Source organism: Pelodiscus sinensis, chromosome 9, assembly GCF_049634645.1.
Source record: "Pelodiscus sinensis isolate JC-2024 chromosome 9, ASM4963464v1, whole genome shotgun sequence".
Classification (NCBI taxonomy): domain Eukaryota; kingdom Metazoa; phylum Chordata; order Testudines; family Trionychidae; genus Pelodiscus; species Pelodiscus sinensis.
The window spans coordinates 22,934,679-22,954,188 of record NC_134719.1 but is presented as its reverse complement, the minus strand read 5'-3'; the positions used below and the strand labels follow the sequence as shown (position 1 = coordinate 22,954,188).

Sequence of the window (19,510 nt, the reverse complement as noted above, 5' to 3'; positions counted from 1 at the left end):
TGTTACATTATTTTATGCCGTTATTTTTTTTCAATGTCAGAATGTTAAAAACCGTGCCTTTAAAAAGATAAAAGGTATAAGAACTTGTGAAACTATCAAAATACCATAATTTTTCTTTGGACGAGTAATCTAATGCTGATCTAAAATGTATTAAAGTAAATTGAAGGATTCTAATTAAATTCATTGAGGGGTTGGATTAGGTTCCAACAAGAAGAGTAAATGATTTTTAAGCTGGCACGTACTATTATTATTGTTAAACATTTTACAATTTTGCAGAGCCATTTTGACACAATAAAAAGCAATCTATTAGACTTAATTCTAAGCCTTTGCCGATCACCATTAAGAGTTTTGAATGAGCAAATTTTGGCAGATGATAATACTGTAGTGAAATAGCAAGATAATATGGGTATGTCTACGCAGCACGTTATTTTGGAATAATGTTAGTTATTCCAAAATAACATAATGCGTGTCTACAGTACAAGGCATTATTTTGAAATAATGGCGAGCTGGAGGACTTTGTACTCCAATTCATGGTAACCCTCATTTCAGGAGGAATAAAGGAAGTTGAAGGAATAGTGTTCTTCCTTTGACTTCCTACTGTCTAGACGCCAAAAGCCGAATTAAGCTATTTCGACTTCAGGTACGCAACTGACGTAGCTGAAATTACGTAGTTTAATTCGACTTTAGCCCTGCTGTGTTAATGTACCCATAATGTCTTATTTTTAAAGTAATCTAATTTAGCTGAAATTCACAGAAGGATAGATTGACTTAAATAGAACATTTAGCATCAGCAGATTAAAAGGCTAATGAGTCTGATATATTAAGAAATAGTAAATTTTTATAATAAAATATGCACTAACAGATTGCATTCTTTGTATTGTAGGTTTCTTGGATGTGGAGAAACGTAATATGGAGGAACAGGCAGAAACTAAATTTAGGCTTTCTGTTTGTAAACCTGCTTTTCATTCAGTGAAGGATAAGGTGATGATTTTTCAAAAGAAAGAGGAAGAAATGTATCATGCTGTACAACCAATCCATTCTCTTGTTGATTGTGCTCCACAACTTAAAGCTGTGAATCACCCAGTAAATATAGAAAAGAGAATTTTTGCTAAAATGTACGGAGCTGTGAGACTTAGACCATTTTATATTATTGATAAAGCCTACAGGGACAGTAAGAGATGTGAGGTCCAAGCTAAAAAGATATCTGGGGTTATGCAGATGCAAATTGCCAAAGATGAAGCTGACTGCTTTATTAAGAGTTTTCATGAGGAGAAAAAGAATAGTGTTCAGAAAAGATGCAAAGAAGAAGACATTAGAATTCAAGAAGCTTTACACCAACATCAATTGAGAAGATCAGAATTTATTGAAAAAACAAGGAAAAGGCATGCTCAGTTTTTAGAAAACAAGAACCAAAAAGCATCAGAGTATTCGTTAATTCAAAACTTCAGCATTCAGCATGCTTCTTTGACACAGAGTTTGTTTAAAGTTGACAGATGGAGGAAAAGTGAGGAAACCATAAAGGAAAGAAAGAGCATTGTTAAGGAAAACAAAGAAGATGCAGAAAAATGGAAGGAGCTGATTAAAAATTTTCAAGAGCACAGGTATGCTTTTCTTAATACTCAGTGTTATAAATATTAATGCTGCACACAAAAGTGGATCATTTTTCTAGACTGAACTACATCCACATGTTAGAATGTTTTGGATGCTTATTTGTAGAATAGACAGAAACACCAGGGCTTTGTCTACATTGGCAAGATTTTGCGCAAAAGCGGCCACTTTTGCGCAAAAACTTGCTGCCTGTCTACACTGGCCGCGAGTTCTTGTGCAAGAACACTGATGTTCTAATGTAAGAAATCAGTGTTTCTTGCATAAGAACTATGACGCTCCCGCTCAGGAATAAGCCCTCTTGCGCAAGTGTTCTTGCTCAAGAGGCCAGTGTAGACAGGAAACATGAATTTCTTGTGCAAGAAAGCCCGATGGTTAAAATGGCCATCAGAGCTTTCTTGAGCAAGAGAGCGTCGGCATTGGCATGGATGCTTTTGCGCAAAAGCACATCTCTTGCGCAAAAGCACATGCCAGTGTAGATGCTCTCTTGCACAAATACTCTAATGCAAAAACTCTTGCGTTAAAGAGTATTTGCGTAAAATCTTGCTAATGTAGACGTAGCCCAATTAATCACACTCTTAATTCCAAAAGCAGAACAAATATCAGAGTTACAGTATTGTAAACAAAGTAATTCTCTAGATAAGAAACCACAAAATCAATGGGAACTTTAAGAACATTCTTATTTCCTCTCTTACACAGGCCAATCCTGTTCCTTGCACCAAATCTGGGTATAAGTGCTGTGTACATGTACTGGGTACTTGGGAAGGGAAGACTTTAGGTCTGAAGTGGCCTGTATAGTGGAATTCAGAGCCACCTCTCTCAGCTCACGCAACTGAGCAGCAGCATGAAAGTTCTCTGGGTGCACCATCTTCCATGGGTCAGGAGGCTGGGACAGGATTTGTGTCTTTACATGAAGTGAGAATAGTGACCATAAACAAATTTCAACACTAATGTGACTTTTTAAAGGGAAAATTCCACAAAAACATTTTGGATTTTTTTACCCATAAAAATAAAGCAGACAGTACGTTATTCTTATTATATAGTGTCACCTGTGCTGGATTACATGGAGAAAAGTGCATAAAATAAACCAAGAAAAAAAAAGCATCAGAGTATTTATTAGTTCAAGACTTCAGCATTGTGGCTGAGATTTCTCATTTTTTTCCTTGAGACTCTGTGTAGTAGAAAATATACAGCAAATATATATAACAATCAATGCCCATGCTGCTTGCTTAATGGTGCTCTGTTCAGATAAGACACAATAGCAACCTTTTTGTCTTACTATGCAGTGCCTTTATGTGAAGCACAATGCCATATTATTTTTATTAAGCAGAGTTGGATTGAAATCAGTGGTGCAAATAAATCTTTAACAGTTTTAAGGCCCAAGACAATTTGGGGGCAAAAATTGAACTGAGGTTGTCAATGCATTCATTAGAATTCAGCTTAGTACAATTTGGAATTGTTGAGCCTTGAACCATGAAAGTTAGGATTTTGTAAATGTATGAAAAAAGTGCATTCTATTGTGTAATATAACTATTCTGCACACATACTAACTACATTTTTCAGGCAATTACATTATGTATTTTAAAGTATTTTTCCTAATCCCTAAAGGCACCCATTCACATTTTAAAGCATAGCTTTGCTACGAAAAATTACTTGTAAGAGTCCATGTTTGTTGGCTTTCAATGACAGCCGTATGAAATATGTTTATTTTACAACACAAATGTTTTTCTTTAACTACAAACTCAACCTCCAATCTGAGAGGTGAGACAGCCAATTTCCATGTTATGTATCTTTACCATATACAAAGGTTTTGCAAGCCACATTAAACCTCCAGTTGCACCTCTGCAACCTTATTGTCTCAAATTAAGCCATTAGTGACAGTTGAATGATTCCATCGTCTTCAGTGGGCTTGCACTTGTGGAACTGATTGGAAATGATTCTGTTGATGATGCATAGGATGGAATAGAATCTAGCTCCCTACCTCTTAGCTATTGGATCTGCTGTGCTAAGGGGAATAAAAAGCAATTTTTAGAATGAAAAGACCAGATCTGTTCTACAGAGCAATCTGGACAGCTTGGTAAAATGCACTCATTTGAACAAATGCATATTAATATAGCCACTGTGTACACTAAGAACAAAGAGGCATAGATCACTCTTACATGAATGGGGACTGCATTCTGGAAAGCAGTGACTCTGTGATAGGTAGTCTACTGATCATGAGCTGAAATTGTGACGTGGTGAAAATGACTCCGAAATTAGCTACAAAGATGATTCAAGGTTTGGAAAATCTGCCTTACATTGAGAGGTTAAAGGAGCTAAATCTCTTTAGTTAATCCAGGAGATGATTATGAGGTAACTTGATCATGGTTTGTAAGCACCTATGTCGGGAAAAAATTTGTGATCACGCTCTTATATCTTTGCTAGATTAAACTAGATCTAGCTGTGGAAGCTGATGCTAGACAAATTTCAGACTAGAAATAAGATGTAGCTTTTTAACAGTTGGGTTAACAAAATGTCAGTCAGTGTGTTGTCACCAGGCATAGAAGCCAAACACACAGCCAAAACCAAATGAAAAAAAACCTTACAAGAGTGCAAGAACTAAGGTACAACAAAATGCTCAACACTGTGCCAATGACTATTGGCTGCATTTATGTGAAAGTATCCCAGGACATGCTGATATAGGTAACATCAAAAATATGTATGCCAGGCTCAAGAATGCCTTAGGTCTAGCATCAAAGAAGATACCTGTGTTGAAATCAATAAGGGAAGCTATGAATGACTGCACCAAACAGTTTCATCCTTAGGTAGAATGCTAACTCGAACTTTATTCTCATGAAAATATTATCAATGCAGACATCAGACTATCGAAAGTCATCTTGTTATGAACCAAGTTGACAATGAACCAACAGTTGAGAAGCTTAGCCTTGCCATATATGGCCTCCCTAATAGAAAAGCCCCATGAAAAGACTGCATACCATCAAAGGTCATAAAATAATAAAACCTATTTTATTGCAACATCTTCATGAGTTGCTCCACCTGTGCTGGAAAGAAGGTAAAGTAGCACAGGAAATGAGTAATGCCAACATCATTACTCTCCACAAAAACAGGGGTGACAGGCATGACAATATCAACTATCATGACATTTCCCTTAGTATTATGGCGTAAGCCTTTGCCCGAGTGCTGAACAGATTTTAGACCCTTACAGACAGAATCTATCCCGAATCATAGTGCAGCTTCAGAGCTGACAGCTCTACTATTGACATGATCTTCTTGATGAGATAACTACATTAGAAATTCAGAGAACAAGAAAAGCCCCTCTATGTAACCTTCATCAATCTCACAAAGGCTTTTGACTTTCTCAGTAGAAGTGGACAACTCGCAATTTTAGAAAAGATTAAATGACCCCCCAAGCTCTTAAGCATGATTTGATCCTTCCATGAAAACATGTACATCTTAGTCTCTGAAGCTTTCCAGATTAATAGTGGAAGTAAGCAAGGTTGTGTATTTACCCCAACTCTGGGATCTTTTGCTCCCTGCTATTGAAACAAGGTTTGGTTCCTCAGCCGAAAGAGTCTTCTTGCACGAAGGGTCTGATGGAAAGATGTTTAATCTTAGAAGACTCATATCTAAAACCAAAGCTTGGGAGGCTCTTGTTCAACACATCCTCTTTGCTGAGGAGACAATAGTGATAACCCACACAGAAGCTCATTTTCAAAGCCTAATGAAAAGTACTTCCAAATCCTTCCAAGACTTTTGGCTTACTATAAGCCTAAAGAAAACTAAATTTAAATGCCAGTGAGTTGAAAAAGCACTCTCCATCAAGATTGACATCTATGAACTTGAATTGATAGACTAGTTCACATATATGGGCAGTCCTATTTTGGGCCACAGTCAACATTTCACTTGAAACAGAACTCAGCATCCACATTGGAAAAGCTGCCACAGTGTCTAGACTGAACAAGAGGGTATGTCTAAACAACAAGGTGACACAACACACAGAGATCTGTGTGTATTGTGCATGTGTTATTAGCACACTTTTGTATGGGAGTGAGATATGTAATTTATACTGGCATTAGGAAAACAGGCTCAACTTTTCTAACTTTTGCAATCTCCTGGAGGGCCAGTCACTAACACTGAGTTGCTCAGATGGTCCAACATTCAGAGCATGCAAACAATCCTCAAACAGAGATGCTTCTACTAGCTAGGGGCATATGTACTGAATGAATAGAGGCCACTTCCTAAAAGACATCCTCTATGGTGATCTGGCAAAGCATTTTCAAAACTGTTTCAGAGATGTGTGCAAGAAAGACCTCAATGTGGACAAATGGGTAAATCACATTTAAGACCACAACCTTTGGAAACGAGAGATTAACAAAGGTCTCTGGAGTTACATAAATGCTATCTTAAATTGCAAATCAACATAGTTTAATGGTTACTAACCAGTGAGACTCAAACTTCCTTTAGAAAATAAGTAAAAAGTACAAATGCAAAACAAGATTAAAATTGATTATTTGAATCAAGGTTTCTTGCTTGCTGATTTAAGTCATGATTAAAATTCAATATAAATCACTTTGATATGAATCAGTCCAATCTGCAAAAGTTCATCCGTCATTTCAAATGCAGGAATGTAAGGATGGTCTCTATAATGCAATTATTAAATTCCCAAATCCGCAGGGTAGCTTGGTGGCTCTCTATTTTACAAGACACTTTCTTTACACAGTTAGTTCAATAGATACACAGAAAATACCTGAGGTTCCACGTGGGAGTATCTGTCAGTACAGAGTTTTGCTCTTTGTCTTTCATCAGCCCCAAAGGAATTCACCAAGTGGTTAGTGGTCATGGTGGCTCACAGAGGACAAGGGATCCAGCTATATCTGTTAATTAAAAATTGACTCATTTGAGGAAAATTACCCCAAGAGGTGAACTATTTAGTTCACCTAATTCCACATCTTTCTACAGTACTACTCAGACTCAGTACCACATTGTTGCCAACACAGAGAACAGTTCATAGGGGAAGTGCTAAATTCCACACTAGCAAGGGCTTATTTACCACCGGAAAGAGTCCAGACTGTGGTAGACTTATTCAGAAGCCTACATTCTCATCCACAATCATCCATAAGAGTATGCCTCGAGCTTTTGAGTGTGGCCATATAAAGTAACTGGTTTTTCAATAAGCGTTGTCCCCATGGATTCCACAATTTTTTCCTTGCTACTATGTAGCCCTGCACTATCTGGCTTTTGCACTGGCAAAGGAAGATTGAACAGGCTTTCTCCTTTATTCCCTTGTTATAAATTCTGCATTCAAGAATTGCATAGGCAAAACTCCCATTGCTTTCAAGGAAAATTTTGCCTAAGTAAGGATTTAAGTATTGGGTCCTAAATTAATGCCAGTACGTGTGCACTTCTTTTAAAATAATTAATTACATTGTTACTTAGATTGAATTTGGGAGGGTTTCTTTTTGGGGAATGGTCTTTCTGTACAAAAGTGAAAAAAGAGATTTACTAAGTTGAATATGGCCTATGTTGTATACTACTTGCAGCTTAATTGATTTGTACATTTCTTTAAAAATATACTTACCTCTTTGGAAGTTACATTGTCTACTGATTTTCAATTTGATGAAATGTGCAGTAATCAAATTATAAACCACTTTAATTTGATTGATACTAGAGATACTTGGAGACTTTTAACCACAGCTGCATTTCTTACTCAAGTTTTACCATTAGAGCACAATACATTTTAAATAAGTTCATGTTTTAATAGTTCGTCAATGAGGATTTCTTACAAACAGGACAATACCAACTCTTTTTGAGTGTCTTTTTAGTCTGACTGATAGTGGAATTGCTCTACACACCACAGGGAGTCCTGAAAAGCTAAGCTGCTTGGGCTTTGGCTTCTGCTTCAGGTAGTGGAGCTTGAATTTTGACTTTCTGCCCTGGACCCCAGTGTGTCTAACTCTGGTCTTGGTACTTCCATAAAAATGAATTTGCCACCCATGGGTGGTGGCTGAACCTAAGCTCCCAACCCTGTTCCTGCCATGTGAAGGCCTGCCCCTGCTGCCCAGGACCCTGTGGGAAGCCAAGCACCCCCACTGTAGAGGCAGGCCAATAAACACTAGGAAAAGGGAGAGTGGACAGTGCACAGCCCTGAACAGAGCTCTAGGGAGAGGAAGGGTGGGCAGGGCATGACCCCAGCCTTCTCCAGCTCTGGCGGAACACCAGGGAAAAGGGCAAGTAGCCCCAGCCTTCTCCAGCCCTGCCTGCAGGACTGGGGGAGAGAGGGTGGGAGGCACATGGACCTGGCTGAACATGTGGAAGAGGGTGGGTGGCTCACAGCTCCAGCCTTTCCTGAAGCATGGGAAAGGTAGTACTCAGCCCTAGTGGGCATGCTGCAGATGGCTCCCCGCCCACAGAGCATGGGAGGCACCCGATTCCAGCTTTCCCAGTCTCAGGAGGGCTGGCAGCATGGCTCTAAGCCTCAGCAGGGCTGAAGCTGAGGCAGGCTCATGATGCTCTGGAGGGCAGGGCATGAGGGTGGAATATAGACGGGGCCAGGCTGGCAGTTTGGGAAGGCCTTGCCTTTCCCTGCCTTTTATGCCTCCTGCCAGTGTCGCCACCCACTTTGATGTACTGCCTGGAAGACCTCTGCATAGCTTCTGTCTTGTACTTCTGGTTGAGAATCCTTGATGCAGAGAGCCTTGGGACGGTCATCTGCACTGTAGGCAATATTCAGGCACAGGAGCAAAAATTATTCCTGTGGCCTGTCTAAATTATATATACATTAATTACCATGGGAAAGGAGGTGAAAGAAAAGCATGGCTGTAGCATGTCAAATTCCAAATCTAGCAGAAATGTTCATTAAAGTCAATTTAATTAGTCTAGTTTAATTGGAGAAAAAAGAAGCTAGATACAGTTATAAAATATAAAGAAGCAGCTAAAAGCATGTTTATATAAAAGAGTCTAATTCTTAGAGACAACATTTCTATCAGGAAATTTGCTCAGCTGATCTGTGAATGGTAAACCTTGGCTGTGAGTTGCTATTTGTAAGACTAAAGTCTCTTCCTTTATTTTTCTCCAGGCAATTAATGTTAAGAAAAGAAAACTTATCAGAAAAATTGGTTCTGGATTCCATTGTTTCTCAAATGACCAATGAGAGATTACAGCAAGCCAAGGCAAAAGTTGCAGCTGTAAAGGATCATCAAGCCAATATGAAAAATTATGATCAGACTGCCATTGGACTGCAGTGTGGTAAAGCGTGTATAATAAACTCCAGTGTTTAAGATGCTAACATGCAATACTGTGTATGAATATAAACCAAATAGCATGTTTTTATTTGAATGCTAAATGTGGAAGTCTATACTCTCATCACTTAAACTGAGCTTCCAGGTCTTAATTTAGGAAGAAAAAAACATAATGAAGAAAGATAATTCTATGTTAACTTCTAGAATGTATAAAATTATGATGGTAAGTGCTTTTTCAACCCTCGTCTTATTTAAAAAATAATCAACATTTACTTTTAGATTCCACACTCTAGTGTAGGACATAGCTCAGTATTTTCCTCACCTTAGAAGTGACTATGTATTTCAGATTGCAGTTTGTGTGTGTGTGTGTGTGTGTGTGTGTGGTAATTGGTGGTAAAAGTTTGCTTTTAAACGGAGTTCATTACAAGTGTATATGCAGTTATCTGTAATTACTCAGTACAACAAAAATAAGAGGTAGAGACCTCATGAGTTGCTAATGTAGCCAAATAGCAAAAAGATAATTAACATTTTGACTACAGTTATTGCAGACAATATTGCTGAAGCCTTGCCTATGCTGCCTCAGTCAATGTATACATACAACAATGCCACAAGCCATTAGCTCTAGCCAGAATATATTTTCCAGTTCATTCTGGCAAACCCTGCTTTCATTTTATGCTAGCTGCTAACTTTCATTAGCACACTGTGTACTTTGATTAGTCTCATGTGCTGCTTTCATACATGTAATTAATTATGTTTTTAATTTATTCTGCTTACATTCCTTTTATAAATACTTCTGACTGTGTATGTGTATGTGTGCATGCTCATGTCTATATAAAATATGAAATACAAGGTGGATAAGTTAAAATATTTTATTGGATCAATAGACAAGCTCTCTCACCAATTAATGATATTATCTCATCCACCTTGTCTCCTAAATATCCTGGGACCTACACAGCAACAATTACACTGCATATGTAAAATAGAGTCTTTATTATTACTTGGCATACAGGGTAGAAGTAGTCTCTTCCATTGCTCCCTATAAAGTGGAGAGGACTGATAACACAATTAAATCCTTAGCCTTGTTAAAAAAAAAGTCTCCAGGTATAGAAACAGAATTAGGCTACCCTTCTGATAAAAATGGCTGCTTGGTGAGGAACACTACTGATCCCTCATGCTGCATAAATGTTCTTGGTAAAAAACAGTTTTTGGATGGCAGGACCTTGACAACTTGGATATAGCAGCAAGAAAACACTGTTCTTGAAAGTGAGAGCAAGTTTCAAGCATCTCACATGTCATGAGGGAGATAAACTTGAGCATATTAATTTTTCTAAATAACTATTGTGTGGATAGATCTTTTAAAACTAAATTATTATGATAGCTTAAAATAAAAGGCAACCTCCTACTTTCCCATTGTTTGCTAGATCTTTCATAGTGGAAATTATGCAGTTTTCCTTTATTCTTTTCTGTCTCCAGCTCCTTGAAACCTGTCCCTTTCATTCATTCCATACTATATGTCCTATTGCCAATTCTCTGCCTATAGATGAGCATAGGCCACAGCTATACAGACACCATAGCTGCGTCTAGATTGGCATGATTTTCTGGAAACGCTTTTAATGGAAAAGTTTTCCGTTAAAAGCATTTTCAGAACAGAGCGTCTAGATTGGCACAGACGCTTTTCCGCAAAAGCACTTTTTGCGGAAAAGCGTCCGTGCCAATCTAGACGCGCTTTTCCGCAAAAAAGCCCCGATCGCCATTTTTGCGATCAGGGCTTTTTTGCAGAAAACAAATCTGAGCTGTCTACACTGGCCCTTTTGCACAAAAGCTTTGCACAAAAGGGACTTTTGCCTGAACGGGAGCAGAATAGAATTTCCGCAAGAAGCACTGATTTCTTACAGTAGTAAGTCAGTGCTTTTGCAGAAATTCAAGTGGCCAGTGTAGACAGCTGGCAAGTTTTTCCGGAAAAGCGGCTGATTTTCCGGAAAAAATGGCCAGTCTAGACACAGCCCATCTTTTTAATAGCTGGTAAGCAGAATGGCATTGCCTTCCATGTATGGGAATGAAGAGACTGCTTCCTCCCCAAAGATCATACTCCTAGGGCTGTTTTACCAAACAATAGATTATGGAATTGGAGTTGGGAATCAACCCTTCCTCCCCTGCCATGGTCTATCTATGTCCATTGACAGTTCAAGAATACACTTTGAGCTAATCTTGTTTCTCAAGGATGAAATCAAAGCACTGTAATGAACTGTTAGTGTGTCAGGAGGGTTCACAATGACACAGACTAGTGCAAGGTAGATTCACACCCCAGCTTGCTGTGGTCTAGTTGTTTGTATATACAAACCATAAACATTCAATACTCTTGAGTGACTAGGGCTATGATGGGGTGGGCAATAATTTTTTGAAGGACGGACACGTCATGAATTTTGCTACATGGTCATGGGCTGGCTCCCCCACTGAAAGGGATGAGGTCTGGGGAGATAGGGGCAGGGCGGGAGACTAGTCTTCCCAGAGTTGTCTGGGGCTGAAGGCTTTGAATTAAAAACACAGAAAAGGACTCACAGCTCACGGCCCTGCAGCTACTACATTGCCTTGGATCTGCCCAGGTTGCTGCAGCCATTTAAAGGGCCCGTGGCTTCAGCACCTGCTGGGGTAGCACTGTGCCTGGGAGCCAGAAGCCATTTAAATAGGATCCTAATGCCTGAGCCACTGCCTGAAATTTGGTAGCATGGGCAGCAGAATATAAATAGAAAACAGCAAGATGCAGTCCGCGGGCCAGATCAAAGTGTTAGGTGGGCCGCTATGATCTCTTAAGCTATACAGGATGAGTCATAGTCAATACTTGTATGGGAGTGTGATGGGACAGAGAGGTCCTATACCAGCAGCAAAGGGATTAAGGAGAGCCCATGGGCTCTGCTTGCTCTGCCTTTCTATGCCTGTAGTCAATGACAAGGCTTGAGAGGAAATACAAAAGAGAAAGCCTGGTCCAGTCTGGCCAGAAGGAGGGATTGAGCTCTACCTCTCTTCTTGAGAGGAACTTTGCTTGCAGAGTTATGGAGAGAGGCTGCTAGCTTGAGAAGCCATAGTGGATGAATAGTTAGATCTCAAGGAGTGAGCAACACACCAGTCAGAGACTGGGAATCAAGCCTAGAGAAAAGGCTGGGAATACTTCTCTTCCCTTGGGAGAGTGGCAGGTGGGCCAGTGTTGAGTTACATGTTGTATTTGTTGTTGAACATTTTTGCAGCAGAGCCCGTCAGCCACATCCACAAGGAGATATTACTCCAAGGACAATGAGCTGTTGGGCCAGAGCCTGCCTGAGTGGGTATAGGAAATAGAGACTTCTTCCCACCCACCCAGAGAGACCTGTGGTAATATCAGGCTGCCCAGAAGTTCCACAAGGATGCTCTACTGCTGCCAAACTGCTATAGGGAGAGTTACAAAGAAAGTCAAGTGGGACATAGTGCCAGCATTTATGTAAGTTCCACTTTCTCCTCTGAGACCGACTGGCATAGGTGCCCAGTATGATGGCAGTTGGATGAAAGGGCCTTCTTCTGGATGACATGTAAAGCAAAGGTCCCAACAATGGCATGTAAAAAAGAGATCTAGTCATTTGAACCCCATATTTGATTACAATTTGGGGGGGGGGGGATTTGGAGGCGGAGAGTTATTCTTGTATGCATATATAGACCCCAAACTTGAACATATTTATGTATATGGTTATCTTTAACGTTACACATGTGTGTGTACCAGAGGGTGGGATGAGGGGGTGTGCACAAGAAGGAGTGATGGGACGATAAGAAACTGGCTAGGGAGTCTTGAGGACAAAAGTACTGTATAAATGCAGGCATCTATTATGGTAAAATCTTTGGGGACCTGCAGTCTGAGAGTTAGAATCAGATCAGGAGGCATTGGGACAGCACAGTTGTTTGCTTTGACTGACCGCTTAACTGGGATAGACTGCTGGGGTTGATTCTTTGATGAATAAGGCACAGTCTCAGCAACAGAAGAAAGAAACAATGAGTGAAATTGGGAGAAAGAGTCTGTGGCTGGCCATGTTTTTCTGGATCTGTTCTCTGCTTATTCTCATTTGTTCCTGTATAAGTGGGATTAATTCTGAGCTAATTGGAAGCACTTGTCTTTCAGTCTCATACTTTGTAATCCACCTGTGATGGAGGGGCAGCTTGTTTATATTATCCCTTATATAATATAGAAATCCTTTTTAAGCCTTTTTAAGAAAAGGCCAAATTTCAAATAATCTTAAATTTTGTACATTCATTTTCTGAGCCTATTTGAAAACTTGTACTTGAATAGAACTTTTTTCTGAAATCAAGATGCTCTGTAGCATCAATTAATTAGCAGAATATAGAAATCATCCAGAGTAGGAAGTTATAGAAAACTGAGATTCCAATATTTTATAAAAGTCATGTTTTAAGCAATTTTTACATGATTTTGCAAGCATTAAAACTGCTTGAAACTTCTAAATTCTGATTAGTAACTAGTGGAAAGTAATAGCTGTAATTTATTGGAGAGAGAAAAACAAGTGAAATACCCAATCTAGCAAAAATAGTTTTTTCAGCAGGAGTATAGAATACATAATTGCAGAATAAACTGATTAGGATGAAAATATTCCATTATATCTGCTGTTTCTATTTTACTGTAATTTTAGACATTTATGTACTATTAAATAGCCTGTTTCAAATAGTATTTTGACTCTTTGATGTGGTATAACAGTTTTTGTTCATCTTTCTTCATGAATCTAACTTGGTTTTTTTTTTTTTGGCAAACGGTAGATCTAAGTTTTGTCTTCTGATCTGCTCACTGTGCACAGTCATGTGTTAAGTGAAATTGCTAATGAATCCTATAAGGAGATGATATATTAAATCACAAGTATATTAAAACCTTGTCATAAATAAAAACATGAGAAGGTCTGTCTCTAAAAGCTAAAAAATACTCTGTAAAGTAATAGAACTTTCTATTAAATAACTGTGAAAGCCTACTGTGATTCTTATTCATTCATTACCTATCAACTCATTTGATGTATGTCAGGGGTGATATTTTGCCTTGATGGACTCAAACTTGTGGCGATGGTACAAAAGGCCAGACTGCTTCTTTGGGGGTAGAGTAGTTTGGGATTCCATAGAGGATACAAGGAGTAATCATTCTCATTACGTGGATGATTGTGATTAGTGGAAAAGGATGCACCCACTCTGGCAAGCTGTCTCTCTCCACTTCTCTGGTGCCCCTTCTCCACCCTGACAGGATAATTCTATAAGCATTTGGGCTACTCTTGATCACTCTTCCCTATGCTTCTGCTGTAGTCTCTTTACATGAGGGGACATTAGAATATATAATTTAGTGTATGTCTGTATCTATATCAGAATGCAAACTCAATTTTGTTTGGAAGGTGCCATTTTGATTGGCCTGTGCCTTCATCGCTTTTTTTTCTCCATCTTGGATCTGGATAGCTTGAGGTATTGACAGAGGGTGAACCATGCACAGTATTTGATTCATTAACTTATTCTGGACAATGAGTTAGGTACTATTCAGAGAAACCCTTTCTCCCAGGCAGCCTTGTACCAAGCAGTAGATCTTCTAAGGAGGAACTGTAAATAGCTCAGTAGCTATTGACACCTGAGAAAGGGTACACCAACTTTATAAAAGGAGAACTCTCTCAAAAAATATTTTAGAGGAAAGACAGCAGAAGCAAGAAAGAGAAGAAGGAAGAGAAGTGGGTTTTAAGACTCTGAAAATACACTGTGTAAATCCCAAAGGGCTCATGGAAGAGAGATTGAGGCAGGGATTTAGTGCATAGGTTCTGTTGTTTTTCTTAGCACAGTATATATCTAATGCTGCCTGAGAGTTAAGAGTGGGTGATAGAAATTCCTTTGTAGAATCTGTTACTTGCTTATCCTGCCACATAATCCTTGAAAAAGAAAACAGTAATTCAGAAAGTGTCCAGAGCTACAGTGGAATGCCAGGACTATGCAGTTGAGGAGGCTTGAGAGAAACTTAGTTTCAGGGCCAACAAAACTGGACTGTGATGATTCCCACTGCCATGAGATGTGTCAGTCACAAAAACTGCACTTGGATGTGTGTATAGAGGTTTTGAAAATTAAAATCATTTTGGGTAAAGGCATCTCATGTAAGTAAGAGTTTACATGGAATTGAGCTAAGTAATCATTGCTAATTTCTAAACAGAGTTTAGAGAACACACAGGGTGAGTCTAGACTACAAGCCTCTTTCAAAAGAGGCTTTTTCAAAAGATACTTTCAAAAAAGCCTCTTTTGAAAGAGAGTGTATAGACTACAGCCAGTACTTTCTAAAAAGTGAGCCGCTTTTTTGAAAGAGAATACCCAGTCTGGATGCTCTCTTTTGAAAAAGCACAATTTGCATTATATAGCGCCATTTTTCGAAAAAGTACTTTCGAAAAAAGGCATTATTCCTTGTAAAATAAGGTTTTCCGTGGTCAAAAAAACTGCCGCGTTCTTTTGATTTACTTTCGAAAGAATGCAGCAGCAGTCTAGATGCAGGTGAAGTTTTTTTGAAAAAAGGACACTTTTTTTCAAAAAAAAAACAAAAAAAAACCTGTAGTCTAGACACACCCACAGAGTGACATTTTCACTTTCCTACATCCCCCTATGTTGTCATAAAAATTCCATATCAGTTTGAGGAAGAATTGCCCAGTGTTGGCAGTGATAGGTTGCTGTACACAGCTTCCCCTCACAAATCCTAGCACAGAGGTGTTTCAGGGATGACACCTAAGGGTGCCAACTTTCTAATCCCACAAAATCAGACACCCTTGCCCCTCTTCTCAGAGGCCCCACTCCCCACGCACACCTTACTACGCTGGGGCAGAGGGTTGTGCGTGGGGGAGTGGTAAGGGCTCTGGCTGGGATGGGAGACAAAGGGCTTGGAATACAGGAGGAGGCTGAGACAAGGAATTGGGGTATGGCCTCTGGTCTGGGGTGAGACTCTGGGGGGGCCTGAAATGAGGATTTCAGGGTGCAGGAGAGGGCGGCACAGAGTTTGGGATGAAGACTTTGGTTAGGGATACAAGCTTAGGGATGGGGTTGGGCGTGAGGTGTTTGGGGTGCAGGAGAGGGCTTTGGGATTCAGACAAGGGATTTGGAGTGCAGGAGAAGGTGCAGACTGTAAGGCAGGCGTAGGGATGAGTTTAGGGTACAGGAAGAGGCTCTGGGCTGGGGTGAAGTTTGAGGTGTGGGATCTTGGTGTGGTGTTTATTGCAGCTCCCAGTAAGCATCTCCTAGATGTCTGCAGCCTCTAGGCACATGATAAATAGCTAGGGCACGGGTGGGCAAAAGGGCGTTCACAGGCCAGATCTGGCCTGCCAAGTGGGTTGATCTGGCCCATGGAGGCCCTGCTACTCTCCCACCCCTAGGCCAATTAGGGTCTGAGGGTGGAGGGAAACACACAAAGTTTCCTCTACCCTGCCAGGAGTGGGTGGGGCTTCTAAGTACCTTGCGCTTCTTGCAGGGTGGGGATAGGGCAAGATGAAACTTCACATGCTGTCCCTGCCCCTAGGCCAATCAGGGCTTGGGGGTGAGGGGAGCGTGTGAAGTTTCCTCTACCATGTCCCCACCCTGGAAGGAGTGCGAGGCACTTGGAAGCACCACACACTCCTGGCAGGGTGGGAGGAGACTTCACATGCTCACCCACCCCCAAGCCCTGATTGGCTTGGGGGCAGAAAGGGAAGCATGCAAAGTCTCTTCACACCCCAGGGGCATTTGTTCCTATGGGGAGCCTCTTGGGAGGGGCAAAGACTTCACACACTCTCCTACCCCCAGACCAATCATGGTTGTGGGTGGGGAAGCAGGGAAGTATCATGGACCCACCCCTTCTGCTGGAGGCAGTCCAGGACCACTTCAAAAATTTCTGAAGTGGCCCCCGGCAAAAAATTATTGCCTACCCCTGGGCTAGGGAAGCTCAGGCTACAATTTATGTTGTGATGTTAGTCTACTGGAAAGAAAATAAACCCTGGGGCTACATCTACACTGGCCCCTTTTCCGGAAGGGGCATGTAAATTTCACTAGTCGTCGTAGGGAAATCCGCGGGGGATTTAAATATCCCCCGCGGCATTTAAATAAAAATGTCCGCCGCTTTTTTCCGGCTTTTAAAAAAGCCGGAAAAGAGCGTCTAGACTGGCCCCGATCCTCCGGAAAAAGTGCCCTTTTCCGGAGGCTCTTATTCCTACTTCAAAGTAGGAATAAGAGCCTCCGGAAAAGGGCACTTTTTCCGGAGGATCGGGGCCAGTCTAGACGCTCTTTTCCGGCTTTCTTAAAAGCCGGAAAAAAGCGGCGGACATTTTTATTTAAATGCCGCGGGGGATATTTAAATCCCCCGCGGATTTCCCTACGACGACTAGTGAAATTTACATGCCCCTTCCGGAAAAGGGGCCAGTGTAGACGTAGCTCAAGAAAGGTGAAACAAAAGACAGGACTATGCAGCACTATAAAGACTAACAAGATGGTTTATTAGGTGATGAGCTTTCATGGGCCAGACCCACTTAAGCTCATCACCTAATAAACCATCTTGTTAGGACTATGTAGCACTTTAAAGACTGTCTTTTGTTTCAGCAAGAGCAGACTAACATGGCTACATCTCTATTACTATTCTCCAAGAAAGGAGGCTGGGCATTTGAATGCTAACTCAGCATATATGTGCTGTGTAGAGTGTGGTCTGAGAATTCTGCTTGGTCACACTGGTATTGTTGTCTTATGTTTATTAACAGAAAAAGAATGCTGAACTTTTTATTTTGATGCAGCAGTCTAGCCTGCAATAAGATATAAAGTAGATCAAGTGTGAGTGCTACTAATCTTGACAGTGCTATATCAATATTCTATCTGAAGATCCCTTTCTAAATAAAAATAAAGGAAACTACAATGTAAAATATGTTTCTTATCCTAAAATATAGGACAGGAGATGACTCTTGAGTACAGTAGACTGAAGGCTGTAATTTGCTTGAGAGGCTCTATAACAAAATCTGAGGAGCACAGCTCAGGAAGTTTACCTGTATTATGTCTCATCTCCTATGCAAATTTGTCCATCTCTTTACAATTGCTAAATTATTCTTTATTTATGATCAATCCTCTCTGGAGTGCTTTCTATCCCTTCTACAGTGCTTAGTTTGTACCCAGGGCTTGCCAGGGCTGGTCCCTGGTACCTGTAGGCTTGGCAGTTCATTCCCCAACCAACTCAAGGCTTGACACGTCCAGTATGACAGTAAATAAAAAATTAAGCACTGTCCTTCTAATTTAACATCCTCAAAAGGTTTTATTTAATGTGAAATTTACATTGTCCTTCAGATCCTGCAAAACCAATTTGATACCTTCCAATATTTGAAGATTACTCCCATTAGTAATTATGTAACCTTTGGGTAGTTTATTTCCCAAAATACATGTATAAGCCACACAGCCTGATTCCAATTTTTCAATAAGTTTTTCAAAAAGAAAGTTCTCAAAAATGTACTCACATCAAGTTAAGCTGTATCTACTTAATTATTGCTATCTAATGTTACAGAGAACAAAACAGTTGAAATTTGTTTGAAAAACCTGTTTGATTAGTCCATGTGCTCCCTTACCATCATCTTCTCTTAGATGCATGACATATGGGGCATCTGGCAGTGGCCAGTATCGGAAGACAGAGTATTGGGCTAGATGGACCTTTGGTCTGAGCCAGTATGGTTGTTCTTATGTTCTTATGTTTACATTAGATTTCCTTATTAGTAATTCAATAGCTTACATAGAGCAGAGTTAAATTAACTGGTCAGTACTTCCCCAGTTCTCCCCTTTTGAAGATTGGAACTAGGGTGGCCAAATCTGTTTCCCAACATTCATCAAAAGTGATTGCTGGTAGTTCTATTTAATCTGCTCTTGGGTATGTCTTGCTCTGTCCTGCTGATATCCCGGTAGTATCTGTTTATCGCTAACTTGCTATGGATAACCCCAATACTCAATAACTCATAATTAACACTTTTATTTTTATTGTTTACTACTTTAGTTTCCTTTGTATTTCTTTATCTAATATTCCACCCTCAGATGTATTTAACAGACCCTATTTAGCTCTTTAATTTTATCTTTTTTGTGGAATTCTATATTTTTGGAAATTTTCTTATTTCCTTCAGCCCTCTTCATTAGAATGATTCGGTGCTTTTCTTTTGCTCTATTTCTTGTCCTTTCTTTTCCCTCTCTTCTGTAGTTCTATCTTTGTTTCATTTGTATTATTAGCCTTCTTAACTACATTCATGTCTACTATTCTCTTTTTCTTTTACATTGAAATACAATCTGTTCTGGATCTGGGGGAAAATGAGGAGTCCAGTACTAATTGGAGCAGTCCTATCATGTTGGTAATTAAGCCAGATGCATCAAATTTAGAAATGTCAATATCATATCAAACTTTAGCACATAATTCATGCTGAGTATTGATGAGCTAACAGATCAGTTGAGTAAAGCCAAATACATGATCACCTTGGATTTTACCAGAGGATATTGGCAAATTCCACCCATGCCAAAGGCTCAAGAAAAAATGACCTTTGCTGACCCCTTTGTCTTGCATCAGTTCTATCCTGTGCTGTTTGATGTACCTGGTGCTCCAGAACCATTTCAACAGCTAACTGACCAACTCCTTTATCCCCATAATAGTTATGTCACCT

The 19,510-nt window shown here is 40.0% G+C and overlaps 1 protein-coding gene across 15 annotated transcripts in view; it reads left to right on the top strand.

Moving 5' to 3' along the window:
- The window catches only part of LRRIQ3 (leucine rich repeats and IQ motif containing 3), a 100,229-nt gene extending 86,394 nt beyond the window's left edge, over positions 1-13,835 (top strand). For all 15 annotated transcript variants that reach the window (XM_075936249.1, XM_075936246.1, XM_075936252.1 and 12 more), the window contains 2 exons: positions 884-1,601; positions 8,681-13,835. In XM_075936249.1, the coding sequence (XP_075792364.1) occupies positions 884-1,601; positions 8,681-8,882 (920 nt within the window). In that variant the 3' untranslated portion in view covers positions 8,883-13,835. The remainder of the gene's footprint in view (positions 1-883; positions 1,602-8,680) is intronic.
- Positions 13,836-19,510: the final 5,675 nt, after the last annotated feature.